Genomic DNA, 21,133 nt, shown 5'->3' with positions numbered 1-21,133 from the left:
ATAAACGGATATGGAATGTGTGGGAGCAATAAATGTGTGCTCACTTGCACAAAGCTGTATACATATTCTAAAAAGCACAGCATTTACAAATCACATCCACTAGTTGATCAATAATGTGCACCAAAATGATATTGTGCACAGTTTACAGGTAAATGAGATCCCCATCCAAAAGTGAATCCTGAATATCCGAATGTTATCAAATTCGGGACATGCTATTTGCATCACTTTTCATGCCTACTGCAAACAGTTGGCCAAATTTGTTAAATACAGCAAATCAAGAGCAAGGATGGTCCCATGTTTTAAGATTGTAAACTCTGGCTCGTATTCATAGACTATGGGTTATATCCAGCCTACCTTCAGTTGATTGGACACTAGCATAGAACTTTTGAGCACACTGATATAACCCCACCCATTCCACGAGACTCAATTTTTTGCTAGTGTCTTTAGATGATGGACATCTTCTTTTTCTGAGTTTTTTTCATTTACTCATTCATTGTTTTCTTCTGACACTTCTATCAAGATATGGATGTTTTTTGCCATGGGCTATCTATTAGTTACTGGATTGGTAACTCTTGGTGTTATACCTGTAATGGTTTGCTTTGAGCACTGGATCCTGTATGGGGTGCTCACCTTGGCATGAAATGCAAAGTATGTAGTTAGCCACAGGGTACTATATAGGTCCAGGGCCATGGTCCATTTCTATGTTTCCCAGACCCTGATAACCCCTTTGGGGGTATGCCCACCATGACAGGTGAAGCATGGGCCTTTCTCCAATCTGACGTTGACCAAAGATCCTCAAGGAACAAGTTTCTGCTTTATCAATTCTCTTTCAGAAACCTCTTGCTTCTCAATCCTTTTTCAAGACTTTTCTTCAGAGAGTGGCTCATATCAATCCCCAAATTCAACCCCTGCATCACCTTGGAATCATATTCTGCTACTCTCTGTATTTCAGAGACTCCTCTTTGAACCAGTAATGGATATCCATTAGGAGACCTCTCATGTAAGGTTGTCTTTCTGGTGGCCATTTGTCTGATAGGTGTATTTCTGACCTAGCAGCTCTTTCTTGTAAAGAACCTTTCTTGTATTGCAGAAGGACAAGGTAGCCTTGAGACTCCAGGGGGTTTATTTACTAAAGCTGGAGAGTCCAAAATCAGACTCCCTTCTGCATAGAAACCAATCAGCTTCCAGGTTTCATTGCCAAAGCTTCATTGAACAAGCTGAGGTTAGAAGCTGATTGGTTTCTATGCAGAAGAGAGTCTGATTTTGGACTCTCCAGCTTTAGTAAATAAACCCCCATGAGTCATGACTCTTTCCACATCCATGAGGATATCATTGTCTCTTATCTCTATCAAGCTCCAAAACATGCCAAGAAAAGTTACCTACACTGTCTGGATGTTGTCAGGGCTGTCATGGCAGCCACAAAATCCTTTTTTTCCTACCTACAATCTGTTCAAAAGGATATCCTGCCTACCACACCACTATTGCGAGGTGGATCAGACCACTTATTTCCATGGCCTATGCCTTCCTTATCAGAGCACATTCCAACAGATCCACTGGTATCTCTTGGTCTTTGGTGCATCAAGCATCTGTATTCCAGATTTGAAAAACCACCACCTAGTCCTCTCTTCATGGCCTCTCCATGTTTTACCAGGTGGATATTCAGACCTACACTGACAGGAGCTTCTACAGCAAGGTGCATCAAGCTGTCATCTAAGTGTTTTCGGGTCTGTTAAACTGATTTAGTCAAGGACTAAAAATGTCCAGTGCTTATCTGTTCCTGTCCTAATTTATGACGCTAGCTTTGAAATGTGCGCACACTGGAAGAGACTCACGCTGACACACAAGTTCAGTCTATGAATATTTTTAGTTTATTATAATAAGAAAGTGAACTTATATATGCAAAATGATGCGAGAGTCATGTGAGAACAGCATAAGCATTATATTAGTCTTTGATTGGTCATTTCCACACGAAAACAATCTCCATCATGGTATAGGTGTGATCTTCTTCAGTCTTATCTTATAGGAAAACAACATTCCTTTGTTTCAAGCTGGCACGTTGGGAGGGGGGCAGTGTGTGTGAGCAGACATTTCTTAAGCAAAGATTTCTTATAGTACCACAAAGCCCAGCAGGCAGAAAATATTCACACAACATATGTATTAAAGTATAAAAGTAAATATTTATAAAACTTATAGAAATAGCGTATATATATATATATATATATATATATATATATATATATATATATATTCAATAGGAAACTAAATAGGCATTTTACCAAATCCATCACAAAACCATGTGTATTCTGTGGGCCTGTTGGAAATTCTATTGGCTATGTTATTGCCCACATATCCATTTATTGCTTTGTGATGCTTCATAGTTCATGAATACAATACCTGTGTCTTGTACTGTACGATTAAGATAATGAGAATTTTTACTTAGCTGTAAATTGCTTTTTTTGGAGTGAAGTACAGGACAAAGGCCACTTCCTTCTTTGTCCACTCCTAATTGCTTGCATTAAAACTGTCTCATGCAATGGGTGCAGGTATGGCGGTGGCGTGCTCTAGGAGCGTCCCTAGCAGGTTTTTTTTTTATCAGTGTCCAGTCACTTGAAGATAGCCTTACGTCTTGTACTGTACTCCAAGATTAGGAACATACAAGTCATAATTCCCATTTTCTATGATCCTTAATGAGCTACAATAGCTATCTGCTACAATCTGTTATGCAGTTACTCTCAGAACTCCAGTTGAGATGTTAGTGATTTCATTTTAATCAGAAATTCAGTTTTTCTATAACACGAGCATATTAACAATCACTTAATGCTTGTTTTAGGACTCCTTCCCAAGGGTGATTATCTGCATCCAACAAGAATCACTGGGTTGTTGTGGCTGGGATGACAGGCGTATGTGTATAGCAGTGTCCGTTCAGCCTGTACAAAGTAATGACCGGCTGACAGAAGCTGTCCATACACCAAATGGGTATTTATGGTTACGGATGGATGTCCGAGCCAGGACACAGTCACATGCATTCTCGCTGCTGGAATCCAGTGTATGCACGTAATCACCAGTGAGAACTTGGTTCTAGAAGTTCTTTTTAGTGAGCTGAGCAATTTAGATGTATTTCACCAAATATTCTCACAGTGATCTGAGGATTACTGCATATTACACTGGGGGAGTAGTTAAGCAGCAAGTAATCCTTTGTAAACACTGGTTTGGTATTATATGTTATTATAGCTTAATTAAATATTCACAAAAATGAGGTTTAGATACTTGAATTTGTGCCTTTTATGTTTCCACAGGTTCAGTTGTCCTTCAAGGACAAGGTACAGATGCCTACACAGGAGAGGAAAACACTCTTGAAAAAATTTTATCTTTTCCCTGGATTTTAGATTTAAACTTTTTTTGTACAAGGAATATGAAAATTAAAATATGTTTAATATAATAAATAGAATCTTCTTGTTGGGGTGTTACACTTTTAGAACTGCCATATTTTATCTAAACAATTGGCCATATTAGAGCATTTATATAGTCATATGCCATACATAATTTACTTATTAAAGTATTGTGAATATCCTCAATTATGTTGCAACTGTTATAGTGCCCTGGATATGTTGTGGTTTCAAATTTGACCTACATTTTAGCTGAAGAGCAAAAGAGTCACAGAACGTGATGTAAAAATGTAGAAAGGCCACAATGATACCTTAATTAGTAGTTTGTAGGGTGTGATCAGCATCTTAGATTCTGGGTATGGGAAAGGTAATTTTGTCTTGTTTGACTAAAAAGGCAAGTAGATGGCCATTTTTATCGCCGGATTCAAATATATGCTGTTTGTTCCCTCTACATTGGCAATATCATACAAACTTTGTCTTAACCATCACTTCACACTTGAAAAGTGTTTCCAGACATATTATGGGAATATGATTGGCAAACGTACTCCCTCTTATTTGGATATTTCCATTGCCACATATTGGTAAGACTGTAATCACAAATCCAGTCAGGGTGGACAAAGGGGTATACTCTTGTATTTCCACATCTATTCAGTTGAGGATCCACCACATTATAAAAATCTAGGATAAATGAACCCTTAGCAGTTTCAATAATTTTATGCACATAAGCATCCAGTGTGGCTGTGTCAAAGAGGGAGGAATATACACACTGCCTATGGTAAAGTGGTGATGAAGGTGTTCAAAAACCATAATGACATAACTGTCCAGAGGGTTTTTATTTACCTAGATAATATTTACATTAAGGAAAAGGAGGAGTAGGTAGCATGAAAGATGTGTGCTGTGGAGGGCCTCTTGAGAGCCATGAATTTGGAGCACACTAAATGTGTCTCTTGAAGCCATTCTAGGATAGAAGACAAAGCATATTTGTCATTTAAACAAAGGTAAAAAGGGTCATTTTGAAACATACCCCAGTGTCAGAGTATGTATGAGGAAAGAAAAGAAGCTTCTAAATAGCAAACTCTGTAAAATGATAGATAAAAGCCAAACCTTTTTTAAGTTTTGGTTTCTGTTTCTATCTTTGTCCCATACCCTTATCACAAAAAGTGAAAGAAAATCCTAAATTTTGGGTTGTCACCAGAACAGAAATTCTGAGGAAATCTTTCAATGGAGACACTAGTTTTGTGACCCTGATGACAACCAGGGATTCCCACACATTCATATCACTTCCTGTTTTGACTATGGGACAAGAAGTGAAGGGAAATCTCCCCAATGGGACACAGATGCCAAGAAAACAATTTCAGGAGTTATAACACTCCCCTACTCTATCCAGTATAAAAACAAAATGTTGCCTATAGAGCTTCTTTAACAGAGAAAAACTATTTTTTAAATTGTCCGAGCATTTTTTCATCCATGTTCAGAACACTCTTTAGAGAATCCATGTTTCGGAAAACTCTTTAGAGATCCATGTTTGGAACACCCTTCAGAGAACCCATGTTCAGAACACTCTTCAAAGATCCATGTTCAGAACACTCTTAGGACATCCATGTCTGGAACACTCTTCAGAGAAACCACGTTCAGAAAACTCTTCAGAGATCCATGTTTGGAACACTCTTCAGAGATCCACATTCAAAAAACTTCAGAGAATGCACATTCGAAACACTCTTCAGAGAATGCACATTCGAAACACTCTTCAGAGAATCCACATTCGAAACACTCTTCAGAGAATCCACATTCAAAACACTATTCAGAGAATCCACGTTTGAAACACTCTGCAAAGAATCCACGTATAGAGCACTCTTCCGAGATCCACGGTTGGAACACTCTTCAGAGAAACCACATTTGAAACACTCTGCAAAGAATCCACATTTGAAGCACTCTTCAGAGATCCACGTTCGGAACACTCTTCAGGGATCCACGTTCGGAACACTCTTCAGGGATCCGCGTTCGGAACACTCTTCAGGGATCCACGTTCGGAAGACTCTTCAGGGATCCACTCTCAAAACACCCTTCAGAGATCCATGCTCGTAACACTCTTCTGAAATCCACATTAAGAACACTCTTCAGAGAATCCACGTTCGGAACACTCTTCAGAGAATCCACGTTCGGAACACTCTTCAGAGATCCACGTTCGGAACACTCTTCAGAGATCCACGTTCGGAACACTCTTCAGAGATCCACGTTCGGAACACTCTTCAGAGATCCACGTTCGGAACACTCTTCAGAGATCCACGTTCGGAACACTCTTTAGAGATCCACGTTCGGAACACTCTTCAGAGATCCACGTTCGGAACACTCTTCAGAGATCCACGTTCGGAACACTCTTTAGAGATCCACGTTCGGAACACTCTTCAGAGATCCACGTTCGGAACACTCTTTAGAGATCCACGTTCGGAACACTCTTTAGAGATCCACGTTCGGAACACTCTTTAGAGATCCACGTTCGGAACACTCTTTAGAGATCCACGTTCGGAACACTCTTCAGAGATCCACGTTCGGAACACTCTTTAGAGATCCACGTTCGGAACACTCTTTAGAGATCCACGTTCGGAACACTCTTTAGAGATCCACGTTCGGAACACTCTTTAGAGATCCACGTTCGGAACACTCTTTAGAGATCCACGTTCGGAACACTCTTTAGAGATCCACGTTCGGAACACTCTTTAGAGATCCACGTTCGGAACACTCTTTAGAGATCCACGTTCGGAACACTCTTTAGAGATCCACGTTCGGAACACTCTTTAGAGATCCACGTTCGGAACACTCTTTAGAGATCCACGTTCGGAACACTCTTTAGAGATCCACGTTCGGAACACTCTTCAGAGAATCTACGTTTTGAACTCTCCATAAATCCATGTTTTGGATGCTCTTCACGAATCTATGTATGGAACACTCTTCTGAGAACATTCAACAGGCAGTGAAGAGGTGTTGTAACACTTCTTCACTGACTACTTTAACGCCTTCAACCCTGCACTAGTGTGCTGAAAATGGTTGCAACGGCTTGCAGAGTGGCCCCATTAGCTCCCTACTCCTTCTGAAAACAATGCAGGGTGTAATTCCTTGTGAAGCAAAGCATTGTGGTCACAAGTACACCGCTAGCGCTGTAGCTAAAGGGCAGCAGTTGTGGGGCAGTAAAAACATGGCTCAACCACAGCATTTTACTGCTCCTCAATGTGAATGAGCTGGCTTTGCCTGGCAGCCAAATCCTGGAAAAGCCCCTTTTGACACATCTTCGCATGCACAGGATATTTGAAAAGGCAATGTTTTGCCCATTCCATGCTGTCTTTGCACATGCAAAAACATGTGCAGCTATGCTATAGAACTGTTGGGGGTCCAAAGCTCCGTGGGACATCTGTGCAGGTGCAGAATCCAGGAGGGGTTGCACAAAAAATCCAATTTACAGAGGGAGGGGGATGGAGGCAGGCCAAGAGGATTTGGTTTTGGAGTAAAGGTATTCCCAGGTCTCATTTCCATCACATCCCCTCAAAAAAGAGGGAATTTCAAGACAGTGGGCGGGGCCATGTAAATCATAGCTTTACACCCAGAGAAACACATTTACAAATATATTACAGAGCTGTTCAGTCCAAACTGCATCCATGACCTAGTAAGAGCACACACATGACCTAGTAAGAGCACACACATGACCTAGTAAGAGCACACACATGAGCCGGAGTCCATTGGCTCTTCTTTTATTCCCGTTCTATTTAGAGTTCTTTGGCATTTGAAGCCGACACATAAAGACAGGCTGCTGACAGCTCCTCAGGCTCTATTGTGCGTGCCTTCCCTGTTAGCAGACTACAATACCCACAATGCATCTGCAGCCTCAGCCTGGCTGCCACCCATTGGACGCCTACGGGAAGGGTGGTCAGGCGGCCGCCAGTCAGAGAAGAGCCGCGTGACTTGCCCATCCTCGGAACGCTTCCATATATGGAAGGTGTGTGTAATACGTGCGGGGCGCCATGAGGGGGGCACGGGGTTGGGTCCTGGTGACAAGCCTAACGTCATCGCCGGGCGACTCCATCAGGAAGAGAAGTGATCAGGGAGAAGTATGCTTTGGACCATCACAGTGACAAGCACCGGAACACTTCGCCTCCATTCCTGGGTGTAAGGTAGGAGCTGCGTGAGTGCGGGAGGCTCCTGTGTGCCGTGTAATGCCACCGATAGGGGGTTCAGCACCGACAGAGCATTGCAGCTGTGCAGTACCGGGCTCCTTCCTCTACCCTCCTGAATGAGGAGCAGTAGGCAGCTGGACCTGTTTATTGGAGGGTTTCCCCGGATAATAAACTGAATTGAAAAACTGCAATAGAGTAACTCTGTGCTGAGAGACGCTTACACAGCTGCTTGTAGAAAGGCCGGTCCTCTGGCTGTCATATTGATCTTAGGGCTGCAGTATTCTTGTACTGAAAGGGTAGTTGATGCTTGGAATAGACTTCCAGCAGAGGTGGTCAGTCAGTCAGTCAGTAGTGAGTGGATTCAAGCATGCCTGGGATCAGATCAACAAAGATCTGTACTAAGAACAAAATGGAATAAATAAAAACAAACGTATGTGTGTGTATATATCAGAGGTGTGGCTATTATTATTATTATTATTATTATTATTTATTTAAACCACTTGCCCTCCAGAGGATTTATCCCCCCCCCCCTTTCCTAGAAAGGCCATTTTTTTTTGCGTTACTGTTAACTGACAATTGTGCGATCATGCAACGCTGCACCCAAATGAAATTGCTATAGAAAAAAAAGACTGACCATTTTGTGAAAAAAATATATATATTTTGACTTTTTGCTACTAAATATGTCCAGTAAAAAAATAAAAAATATCAAATTTAGTCATAAATTTAGGCCAAAATATGTTCTGCTACTTGTCTTTGCTAAAAAAAAAAGGAAATTCCAATACGTGAAAACTAATTGGTTTACATGAGTTATGGCTTTTTTTTTTTTGTTAATTTTTGCTAGTAATGGCAGTAATCAGTGACTTTGGGACTGAGGCAGAGATTCTGTCACTGGGGGGAACTGACTTGGTGTCACTGAGATCCCCAGTGACACCAATACAGTGCTAATAAAAAGCACTGACACTGTACCAATGGCACTGGGCAGGAAGGGGTTAACATCTGGGGCGATCAAAGGGTTAACTGTGTTCCATTTTACGCAGTGTGCTGTGTTAGTGCTTCACTGTAAGCACACTGCTTTGCATGCAAAGCAGTGTGCAGGAGCTGACGGGAGAGAACTATTTTGTTTACAATCTTCACCCCCTCCCTGTCAGAGATGCATGGCAATCACCGGGTGCCTGGTGATTGATGGCCATGAATGGCATTGCAGGTAGGGCGCGCGTGCCCCCTGCCCGGAAATGCAAAATCACATGTGTATATATGTGATTTTGCACACAGCTGCTGCCCTGAAGCAGTATTTCTGCTATGGGGTGGCGCTAAAGCGGTTAAACTACTTGCACTAATTGGAGACCAAATCGGGGTCCCAATCTATGTCCCTCATGACAATCTACTTGTCCTGATAAATGCGGTTTTGGTTAAAATTCTTATAAAATATATATAATATAATTTTTTTTTTTTTTAACTGGTTCCCACCTGGCCTATTGTAGAATGACGGCCGGGTGAGACCGCTCTCATTCTGGGATGATGTCATATGATGCCCTCCCAGTTTTGGCACACAGCGTGGCGATCAGTGGTGAGCTGCATCCCTTCAACACAGCACATCACCGATCAGGGTAAAGTGCCAATGACGTTGGCTCTTTACCATGTGATCAACTGTGTCCAGTCACAAGTGATCACATGTAAACAAATGCAGGTTATCCGCATTTCCTTTCCTCACTGCTGTGACAGTGCTGAGGAAAGGAAAGCCAATAACTGGCATTCCTGTGACAGGGACATTTGCACTGTAATCAGGCTGCACTGATAACCAATGAACTATTAGTGCTCATCAGTGAAGAAGAAAAATTGCTTATTTGCAAAATCTTATAATAAATGAAAGAAAATCTTTTTTTTTTTTTTTCCAAAATGTTTGGTCTTTTTGTTTGTTTAGTAAAAAAATAAAACAAGTGGTGATTAAATGAAAAAGGCTCTGTCTGTAGATAAAAATGTAATTTGGGCACAGTGTTGCATGACCACACAATTGTCATTCAAAGTGCAACAGTGCTGAAAATTGGTTAAATAAGGTTTTAACATTGCGCTGTTTATCTCCTTCTCGCCTCCCTGCCTGTCTCCAGCACCCCACCAGCGACTAGCAGGGAGGGGAGAAACCTTGCAGTGCGCTGAGCACTGATTGGATGCTCATCAGGAAAGTGGAGTGTCGGGCTCTTAACGTTCAGCAGAAGCACATCTAAGTGAGTAAATGGCCTCAATGAGAAAAAGTTCTCCCTTTTAGGTACCCCTCACACATGGAAGCACTTCGGTGCTGAGTACAAGTGCATGCTGAGCAGCCAAATCAAGCTCCGGTGTCCGCTTCATGAGGCTTCGTTCACACCTGGGTGTTTTGAGATTGTGGCAGAATTACTGCAATTCTGCCCGCAATCTCAAAACACACTACACTCACAAAACGCAGGTCCAGGTGCCATTATTTTGAATGTCACCTAAAACGTGGTGCAGTTTTGCAGTGATTGTCGTGTGATTTATCACACCGCAATTGCGGCAAATCTTATCACCTGAAGCTTGTCACCCAAACAAGCTCCTTCTCCTCCTTCACGCAATGCAGTTTGCCACTCAAGAAATCAAACGACAATCATAGCATAACTGCACTGTGTTTTAGGAGGCATTAAAATAATGGCACCTGAACCCACGTTTTACAATTGTAGTGCGTTTTATTGAGATAGTGAGCAGATCCCAAAACGCCCAGGTGTGATTGGAGGCTTATTCCCCGGTCACACTAAGGCATAGATTTGCATGGCATCTGGAAATACATTGTTTTCTATAAAGGACGTTCACATCTGTGCAGTGCAAATTTGATCCAGTTAGTATCCTGTGCGAGTTTGGAGCGATGCCTTCCAGACTCTGATAACTGTATATATAGGATGCAATTTATAGCTGATTTTCCATAGAAGTGGCTAGAAGACAGATCTGAATCATTGCTGAACCACTACCTCTGACAATTGTACTGAAAACTGGCATGAAAATCACACTGCATAAAAAAACACCTGCCTAGTGCCTGGAACTGCATGTACTGGGCATTGGGTGATACTTGGTCTCTTTTTCTGTTGTCATTTTATGTTTCACTACTTTCTAAGTCGTATGCAGATTTGGAGATCTGATTGTACTTGGATGTTGCTGGCAGCATGCTTGTGCCTTTTTCAATCTATTCAGCATAAAGGAACCCTTGAAATAACTTTCTGGTCTCAGGAAACCGCTGTTAATAATTACTATATCTACACTGCTCAAAAAAAATTAAAGGAACACTTTCAAATCACATCTCAATGGAGAAAAAAAATCCCATGCTGGATATCTATACTGTTATGGACTGGGTAATGTGTTGGGAATGTATGGATGCCCCATGCCCCATTGATGGAAATGAAAATTATCAACCTACAGAGGACTGAAGTCAAAGACAGCCTGAAAATCAAAGTGAACAAATGATGCAGCAGGCTAGTCTATTTTTCTGAAATTTCATTGCAGCAACTCAGAATGGTACTCAGTAGTTTGTATGGCCAACACTTGCTTGTATACATGCCTGACAACGTCGGGGCATGCTCCTAATGAGATGACGGATGGGGGTTTATTTACTAAAGCTGGAGAGTCCAAAATCAGACTCCCTTCTGCATAGAAACCAATCAGCTTCCAGGTTTCATTGCCAAAGCTTCATTGAACAAGCTGAGGTTAGAAGCTGATTGGTTTCTATGCAGAAAGGAGTCTGATTTTGGACTCTCCAGCTTTAGTAAATAAACCCCATGGTGTCCTGGGGTATTTCCTTCCATATCTGGACCAGGGCATCACTGAGCTCATGGACAGTCTGAGGTGCAACCTGGCGTTGTCTGATGGACTGAAATATGATATTCCAGAGGTGTTCTATTGGATTTAGGGCAGGCGAGCGTGGGGGCCATTCAATGGTATCAATTCCTTCATCCTCCAGGAACTGCCTGCATGCTCTCGCAACATGAGGCCAGGCATTGTCGTGCACCAGGAGGAACCCAGGACCCACTGCACCAGTGTAGGGTCTGACAATGGGTCCAAGAATTTCATCCCAATACCTAATGGCAGTCAGAGTGCCATTGTCTAGCCTGTAGAGGTCTGTGTGTCCCTCCATGAATATGCCTCCCCAGACCATCACTGACCCCCCACCAAAATGGTTATACTGGACAATGTTACAGACAGTATAACGTTTTTCATGGCTTCTCCAGACCCTTTCATGTCTGTCACATGTGCTCATGGTGAACCTGCTCTCATCTGTGAAAAGCACAGGGTGCCAGTGGTGGACCTGCCAAATTCTGGTGTTCAATGGCAAATGCAAATGCCAAAAGCTCTATGGTGCCGGGCAGTGAGCACAGGGCCCGCTTGAGAACGTCGGGCCCTCAGGCCACCCTCATGAAGTCTGTTTCTGATTTTTTTTTTTTGGCCTGTTGGAGGTCATTTTGTTGGAGGTTATAAGCTCCAGCTGCTTTCAGTCAAATCCTCTGAGGTGGGAGTTGGTCGGGAGTGGCTTTCTAGCGCTGTGTATGCTTATGGATGCACACACCCCAGATTGGACCACACCCACAGGTTCCCCCATTTCACATGGCTCGCTGAGGGGGCACTCAGAAGAAGGAGCAGACAGAGCCACGCAGGGGACTCAAGAAGAGGAGGTGGGGGACTGCTCTGTGTAAAATCAGTGTACAGAGCAGGTACGTATAACTTCTATCTTCTTCTTCTCTTTTTTTTTTTTTTTTTTTTTTTTTTTTAAGAAGAAAAAAAAAATCAAAGCCTTTAAGAGCTCAAGTGCTTTTTTTCTGCATCATAAATACATGGAAAATGGGATATATGGTTTCCAGTGGCATAGTTCATACCAGTGCCATCAGTTCCAGGACGTTCCAGTTCTAATAAAAAAAAAAAAGTAAATGCTGCATTTTTCCTTCACTGAACTGTACTGGAATGCGGTAAAACACATAAAAAATGCACAAGACCCCAGTACAGTGGAAAAAGCATCTGGATAAGTGTAAACTCATAAAACCATGAGTGCAGAAACGTATCCCAGAACGAATTTTCAGTGCATTTTTGCGGTGTGAGTCAGCCCTAACAAAGATTGGTGCACAGAGTAAAATTCACCAGTTGTTGTAGGCATACATATTTGTGGTGTGCTGTCCGTCCCTCCTCTTTATAATAGTTCTGCCACTAGTGCACACTTTTGAACAATTTTTAACTTGTGGCATGCTATCTGACATTAAAGTGGATTTTCGTGTGTGCAGGTCAGTTTATAACCTGGCACTGTGCCTAGGTTGCAGGATGACTGCCCTCCTGCACATGTGCGGGGGTGATGTCATGTCACAGCCAATCAAGACTAGCCCCTGGAAGAATATTCCAGTGAGGGACCTCACAGGAGAAAGCCATTGGAAAAGAGCTAAATATTTTTGACCTAAGTTCCGCTTTAAGACTGTTTTTATTTACTACAGTGATCGGTTTTGGGGGGGTAGAGAATAGAGATGTGCTTTAATTCTGCAGGGTAATGTATAATGTGCTGTATGTTTCACTCTTTCTAAGCTAGTACAGAAGTTGAAAGCAAGTAGTCACATGATATGACATAAACCAGTATGTGTTATCAAAGGTTAGGTGCACAGCAACTTTACACCACAAATACACAGTAAGCACGACAGTTTGTTTACATTGTATACACACCCATAGCTTTAACAGGACTGAAAGACGCTACGTGATTTCTCATATTCTCAGGAGTGATGTGGGCCGATACAAAGCAAAACACTTCTCTTATGGCGTAGGTACGTAAGTGATCTATTGAGAGTTTTGTCTATTTAGTAATCGCTTTCAAAATACATTTTCATATTTAAAAAAAAAAGTGTGTTCTTGCTGACACTGCTGTATTTTGTTGAGGTTAACAAACACAAATTTTGCTTGCCTGTAAGTAAAAGCTTCTTAAATTTACAACTTATTAAGTTTTTTTGTAGGAAGTCATGGTTCTACTTTTTTTTTTTTTTTTTTTTTTTTTCTTCATCCTGCACTCCTGTGACCAGTTTTCAGCCAACAGTGGGCAAAAGCTCTTTGTTGGCTGACATCACAGAGCCAGTCCAAGCTCTGAAAAGATCCAGAACATATGGTCAGGATCCACCCAGAAGCCTGGACCAACACCTGGCACAGCCTCTCGGTGATCTGCCAAGAGATCGTCAGCCTTTTCCACCCCCTCCACATCCCAGAGCTCCAGTGAGTACTGGAGGGGCAGAGCAGAGAACCAGAGACTGGCAGTCATGGCTGTCTGCTCAGAGTGGGAAAACTGAGCATTGTTCGATTTATCACTGCAGAGTTGATGAGGGACAAATGTGGCATCGGTTGGATGATGCATCCACCCAGTTGAGTATAAATTTTTTGTAGAATAAGTGAAATAATTTTTTTTTTCTTTTTGCCTATAAAGCCCATATTGAAAGTGAAAATGAATGATATCCCTATTCTTTTTTAATTTTATATCAATAAAATAAATATATATATATATATATATATATACACACACACATCTACAAATTAATGGCCCTGTAATCTTTTTTTCATTCTTGCTTTTTACTGTATTTTTCTGCCTCCCTGTAGTGTCCTTGATGGGTTCATAATCCTCTTCTTCTTTTCCCTATCATCATTTGCTTTTTGCTTGGAATGAGCAGCGCACTTTAGTTGCGATGCTCTGCACTAATCTGTGCACACTAGAAATCTCATAGTCTATAGGACCTAGTCCATTTCAGGAGCGAGCGGGAGAGGGTGGCTACATTCCTACATACAGTAGGACCATGGAAAACAAATACAGTGCATCCAGAAAGTATTCACAGCGCTTAACTTTTGCCACAAAGGCACCTGAGGGACTCTCAGACCATGAGAAACAAAACTTTCTGCTCTGATGAAACAGAGACTGAACTCTTTGGCCTGAATGCCAAGCGTCATGTCTGGAGGAATCCAGGCACCGCTCACCACCTGGCCATCCCTACCGTGAAGCATGGTGGTGGCAGCATCATGCTGTGGGGATGTTTTTCAGTGGCAGGAACAGGGAGACTAGTCAGGATTGAAGGAAAGATTAATGTAGTAATGTACAGAGACATCCTTGATGAAAACCTGTTCCAGCGTGCTCTGGACATTAGACTGGGGTGACTGTTCATCTTTCAACAGGACAACGACCCTAAGCACACAGCCCACATAACAAAGGAGTGGCTACGGGCCAACTCTGTGAATTTCCTGGAGTGGCCCAGACGTGAACCTGATTGAACATCTCTCTAGAGATCTGAAAATGGCTGTGCATTGATGGTCCCCATCCAACGTGATAGAGCTTGAGAAGAATGGGAGAAATTGCCCAAAAATAGGTGTGCCAAGCTTGTAGCATCATACTCCAAACTAATTGTGGCTGTAATTGGTGCTAAAGGTGCTTCAACAAAGTATTGCGCAAAGGCTGTGAATACTTATGCACTTGTGGTTTTTCTTTTGTTTTATTTTTAATAAATTTCAAATATTTCAAAACTAACTTCTTTCACGTTGTCATTATGGGGTACTGTTTGTAGAATGTTGAAGGAAAAAAATGAATTGAATCCATTTTGGAATAAGGTTGTAACATAACAAAATGTGGAAAAAGTTAAGTGCTGTAAATACTTTCTGGATGCACTGTATAGCCCCACTCTAAGTCCAGTCACAGCAGCAAAAAAAAAAGAAAGGAATTTGAAAGAGGCTGAAGAATATACTGTGTACTTGTATGATTTATATTTTTTAAACCAGAGTTTGTCATTTTAAAGTGTACCTACATGCAAAATCCAATATTTAATATTGCAATTTACCAATCCTTAAATACAGCTCCTTTTTTTTTTTTTTTTTTTTTATTTATTTAATTCATTTTCCTTTAACACCAAGCTGTCTAGCAAAAGTGAAAGTAAAGAAGGTTGAGAAAAACCATTTCACATTGATGGGCATACTTACAATGATCAGCTTTTATTCATTTAAGTAAAACCTTGATCCCAAAAGGAAAAAAAAGATCTGTTTCTGTATCTGCTTTATAAGTGTTAGCTGGAGTTCAGCTTTATTTTAGTCACATATGTAAAGTCCATCTAATACCACCCTGTTCCAGAGGATGACAATGCTGATGTCCAAGGGCAGCTATGTTGCTCCTCTATGGCAGAAGTGAAACACTTTTATGTTTAAAAGTGTAGACGCAAGACAAGAAGTGCTATTGGCCAGATCAATAGGTGAAAAAAGCCTAAAAAACCCCCAAAAACTAATAGCGCCACCACATCTAAGGGATTGGTAAGCTGCGATATACAGTGAGGAACAGAAGTATTTGAACACCCTGCGATTTTGCATGTTCTCCCACTTAGAAATTATGGAGGGGTCTGAAATTCACATTGTAGGTGCATTCCCACTCTGAGAGACAGAATTTAAAAAAAATTCAGGAAATCACATTGTATGATTTTTAAAGAATTTATTTGTCTTGCACTGCTGAACATAAGTATTTGAACACCTGAGAAAATCGGTGTTAATATTTGGTACAGAAGCCTTTGTTTGCAATTACAGAGGTCAAACGTTTCCTGTAGTTCTTGACCAGGTTTGTACACACTGCAACAGGGATTGTGGCCAACTCCTCCACACAGATCTCCTCTAGATCTGTCAGGTTTCAGGGCTGTCGCTGAGCAACATGGAGTTTCAGCTCCCTCCAAAGATGTTCTATTGGATTTAGGTCTGGAGACTGGCTAGGCCACTCCAGAACCTTGATATGCTTCTTACGGAGCCACTCCTTGGCTATCCTGGCTGTATGCTTCGGGTCGTTGTCATGTTGGAAGACCCAGCCACGACCCAGTTTCAATGCTCTGACTGAGGGAAGGAGGTTGTTGCTCAAAATCTCACAATAGATGGCCCGATTCATCCTCTCCTTAATACAGTGCAGTCGTCCTGTCCCCTTCGCAGAAAAGCACCCCCAAAGCATGATGTTACCACCCCCATGCTTCACAGTAGGGATGGTGTTCTTGGGATGCAACTCATCCTTCTTTTTCCTCCAAACACGACGAGTGAAGTTTAGACCAAAAAGTTCTACTTTGGTCTCATCTGACCACATGACTTTCTCCCATGCCTCCTCCAAATCATCCAGATGATCATTGGCAAACTTCAGACGGGCCTGGACATGTGACTTGAGCAGGGGAGCCTTCCGTGCAATGCATGATTAGAAACCATGACGGCGTAGTGTTCTACCGACAGTGACCTTTGAAACTGTGGTCCCAGCTCTCTTCATGTCATTGACCAGCTCCTCCCTTGTAGTTCTGGGCTGATTTCTCGCCTTTCTTATCAGTGATACCCCACGAGCTGAGATCTTGCATGGAGCCCCAGTCTGAGGGAGACTTTAGCCTCTTCCATTTTCTAACAATTGCTCCTACAGTTGATCTATTTTCACCAAGCTGCTTGGCAATTGCCCCGTAGCCCTTTCCAGCCTTGTGGAGGTCCACAATTTTGTCTCTGGTGTCTTTTGACCGCTCTTTGGTCTTGCCCATGGTAGTAGTTAGCGTCTGACTGACTGTGGGGTGGACAGGTGTCTTTAAAGAGCTCAGACAGGTGCTACTAAGTTAGATTAATGAGTGGAGTAGAGGTGGACTTTTTAAAGTCACAGTAACAGGTCTTTGAGAGCCAGAATTCTTGCTGTTTCTTAGGTGTTCAAATACTTATGTTCAGCAGTGCAAGACAAATAACAATAAATTCTTTAAAAATCATACAATGTGATTTCCTGAATTTTTTTTTTTTTTTTTTAAATTCTGTCTCTCAGAGTGGGAATGCACCAACAATGTGAATTTCAGACCCCTCCATGATTTCTAAGTGGGAGAACTTGCAAAATTGCAGGGTGTTCAAATACTTTTTGTTCCTCACTGTATAACCTATTTTTGTTTTTACATTTAGATACATTTTAACCTTTGAGTGCAGGTTTTTCTATTCTGTTGTATTTTTAGTTCAGTGTCTTCAAGAAATGGAAATGTTCAGTTATGCATATCTCAGAATTAGAGTGACACTGAACTCTTGTTTTCCTAATGCAAACTACCTACTATTGCTCTCATTGTCCCAGTGTATGTAGGAATGCAGCCACTCTCCTTTTCCTGTTCGTAATTCCTTTCTGCTGCTATTCTCTTTCCACAACTTCTGGATTTCCTCTTATTTTGCTGCTTCTCTGCTGTTTTATTTGCTTTGAAAGGACTATATATCCCTTGGTATTCTGCTTCCTGCAAGTAGTGATTCTTGTACTGACTGAACCTGCTGAATGCTCCTCTCAGCATCTCTGTAGTTTAGAAGACAGGCTCTGTGAAATGTATGGCACAGATGGTTTAGGACTAAGAGGTTCACACTTGGGCATAGCAGAGACGCAGGCAGAAACTAACATTATTTTTTAATGGCACCCCAAACACGGGAAGCAGCCATGCTTTTTCAGCAAAACATGCTTGGCTTATGTAGAAAATTTTTGGTGCATGAGCTTCCAGGGATGTTGAATTTTTGTATTGCCCGACATCTGGGACATGTAGTTCTGGGCGCTGGGCAGGTAGTTTTTTTTGTTTTGCCTTTTACCCCTGCTGTGGGCAACACAGTGGCAGCAATCCACCACAGCCCCCCTCCCCCCACGTGAACCTCCCCCCGCCCACTGTCTCCCAGGCTCCGCTTGCCCATCTGCGGGCCCGGGACCAGCTCACCGCCGTCGGCTAGAGGGAATGGAGGAGAGTGGACATGTCTGCTCCCCTCCTCTTCTTCTTTTCCTGAACCGGAAGTGACTTTGTCAATTCCGGGTCTCTGTTGAAAGATTTCCTAGCCATTGAGGCCGGGAAAGAATTTAATCACATCGCACTGCATCACATTCAGGGGAGGCAATAAAGAGAACCTGTCACCAAAAATCATCACTTTTCTTCCCCTATGTGATGTAAAAAAAAAAATCGGTTACACTCAAGCACATAACATTCCCCCCCCCCCCAAAACAAAAACTGAGGCCCCCAAACCCCCACATATGCGCACTTACAAACAAAAGCACACGCTGGGGCGCCTACACATGAAAACGTGGATTGCGATACACATGGTGCATATCGCCGCGCGCGCCAAAATGAGAGCAATAATTCTGGCATGAGACCTCCTCCGTACACTATACTGATGACTTATAGGAGGCTTTAAAAGTGTCGCCTATAGAAAATATATATGAGGTTTGTTGCCATTTCACGAGTGCACGCAAATTTAAGGTTTGACATGTTGGATATCTATTTGCTCGGTGCAACCTCATCTTTTATATTTTATATTTTGTATTTTTTTTTTTTTTCCTGTAATTTTGTGGTGATCTCATGTGACATAAAAAATTGGAACTACCACAAGTTTATTCTCTAAGGATGTCTGTCTGCTTTCTGAAAATATGTAATGTGTGGGGATTTTATGTAATCTTCAGGACTAAAATAATTTTTTTAAACTCCTAAGGAGCACCCAATCAGTGCTCCTTACACTGCAAGGTCTCTCTCCCCCCCTCCCTGCTAGTCCCCAGGTGCGGTGCTGGAGACAGGCAGGGAGGGGAGGAGGTGATAAACATTTTGTAAAGTGCTGCACCAACTGTTGGCGCTATATAAATCCTGTATAATAATAATAAACAGCACAATGTTAAAAGTAATGTTTAAGTCGCCATAAAGCCCCTTTTTGTTTATAAAAGCCCAAGACATTCCTAAGAGCACCTCTAAATTTTTAAATACGGTTTTGGTTAAAAAAAAAAAAAAATTTCTATCTGGATAACTAGATTGTCATGAGGGACAGTAGATTGGGCCACCAATTTTATTTCCTGACAAGGAGTTTTTTCAAAAATGTCCACACCCTTGGCTTCTTTTAGCTCAATTGTGGAGCGGAGGGATCCATCCCTGTTTGTGCTGAGCCTTGTGGACCTAGCTTGGGTGTCTTCGATGTCCTCTTCTCCCTCTGGTTCCCTACTTCATTCTTTTCTATCCCCCTCTTATACTTTTCTTCACCTCCCTATCGTGGAGGTTCTTCTACGTTCGTGTTTCTGTCTGAAGCAGACAAAATCCTATTAACCAGATCTAGCAGAACATCATGGCCAGTGTCTTGTCAGCTACCTGAATCCTTTCAAGATGGCTGTAGACTGTCAGCTCATTGCTCCATACATTTGCAGGCTCTGCTGCGTTGAAACATATATTTGTTTTCGGTGGCTTCAATTCTGTTAAGTAACTGTGCTTTGATTATATTTGCATATTTCTTTGTTACATTTTTTGTTGAAGTATTTCAAACACAAATAGTATCGAAAGTGAAATTTCTGACACAGCACTGCCTACCCACAGGGCATAGTGAGTACGTGTCACAGAATTCCAAGAAGTAAATGTGTGGGGATTTTCGCAAATTAAATTTACACTTAAAGATCATTCAGATTAATCGAAGTAGGCTAGAAATAATTGAAATATGGTGTGGAAATTAACTGACCATAGACGCACTTTAAAAAGGCACCTACTTTTTCCATAATGCCAAATATGCCATGGAGACATGGCTGAAATGGTCCTTCATTTATAATGCATTGTGTGCTAAAAACACATTTGTCATTCCACAAAGGAATGACAGCTAATTGCAGATTCTATGTGTCTGTAAGCTTTGCTTGGTTCTCAGTATGACTCTCTCATGTGTATATGAGAAGGGTTCGCAAATTGGTTCGGAATTAGATTTCCGGATGTTGACCAGCTTCATACTGGAAACTTTTTTTTTTTTTTTTTTTTTTTTTTTTTTTTCCCCTTCCTGAAAAAGCTAGCACTTCTGCTTTCTGTTAGGTCATGTGCTTTAGTCTGTGTATAGAAGAACACCAAGTTACGTAGATTTGTTAACTTCAATCTCTAAGACTGACCATACATGAATCGCATGTGTTTTGTTGTTTTTTTTTTTTGTTTGTTTGTTTTTTTGTTTTTTTTTTCAAAAGGTCAGAATTTTGTTTCCTTTCTTCTGCTTATTCATTTGAATGGGCTGCAATCCCACTGGATCGCGCAAAAAAAAAAAAAAAATAGTACAAGCACTAATTTTTGCAATCCTGGTGCCCACAAATGCCCTGCGTTCTACAAATGGGGTGTCATTAAGCAACGTATTGGTACCTACAGCAGATCGCAAAGACCGTGTATTGTGAACGTGTAGGAAATGCACATGGCATGCACCTTTCCCACACTGTATTCTTGTCTGAACTGGGCCCTAATCACTTCACGTCTGGACACTTTCACCCCCTTACAGTCCAGGCCAATTTTCACATTTTGTGTGCCAATTACTCAGTCATGCAACACTGTACCCATATGAAATTTTATTTATTATTATTTTTTTAAGACCCAAGGGGCTTTCTTTTAGTGGTATTTGATCATAAATATAACCCTGATAATAACTCAGACTGAAGGCAGATATCCACTGCCACACCAAAGCAAACAGAGAAAAAAAAGGGGGGAAAGGAAGGAGACGTACAACCACGGCTCCCATATTTTCAAGAATATACATTGGGAGTTGTCCTGATTATTTTTTTAAACTGATTGAAACAAAAAATTTCCAGCAGGCTGCTTGTGC

The 21,133-nt window shown here is 41.7% G+C and overlaps 2 protein-coding genes across 3 annotated transcripts in view; both read left to right on the top strand.

Moving 5' to 3' along the window:
* The window catches only part of LOC149471052 (caspase-1-A-like), a 39,500-nt gene extending 35,925 nt beyond the window's left edge, over window positions 1-3,575 (top strand). For both annotated transcript variants that reach the window (XM_089657141.1, XM_089657145.1), the window contains exon 10: window positions 3,297-3,575. In XM_089657141.1, coding sequence (XP_089513267.1) covers window positions 3,297-3,386 — 90 coding nt within the window. In that variant the 3' untranslated portion in view covers window positions 3,387-3,575. The remainder of the gene's footprint in view (window positions 1-3,296) is intronic.
* A 3,836-nt stretch (window positions 3,576-7,411) lies between these two features.
* MTMR4 (myotubularin related protein 4) overlaps window positions 7,412-21,133 on the top strand; it is a 123,730-nt gene continuing 110,008 nt past the window's right edge. Inside the window, exon 1 of the mRNA XM_089657123.1 lies at window positions 7,412-7,549. The gene's annotated coding sequence lies outside the window, so the exon portion shown is untranslated. The remainder of the gene's footprint in view (window positions 7,550-21,133) is intronic.

Source organism: Staurois parvus, unplaced genomic scaffold (genome assembly GCF_062004578.1).
Source record: "Staurois parvus isolate SC_StPar_1 unplaced genomic scaffold, SC_StPar_1.0 ptg000029l, whole genome shotgun sequence".
In the NCBI taxonomy this organism is placed as follows: domain Eukaryota; kingdom Metazoa; phylum Chordata; class Amphibia; order Anura; family Ranidae; genus Staurois; species Staurois parvus.
The sequence above is the reverse complement of the archived record's forward strand: the minus strand, read 5'-3'. Positions and strand labels throughout refer to the sequence as shown.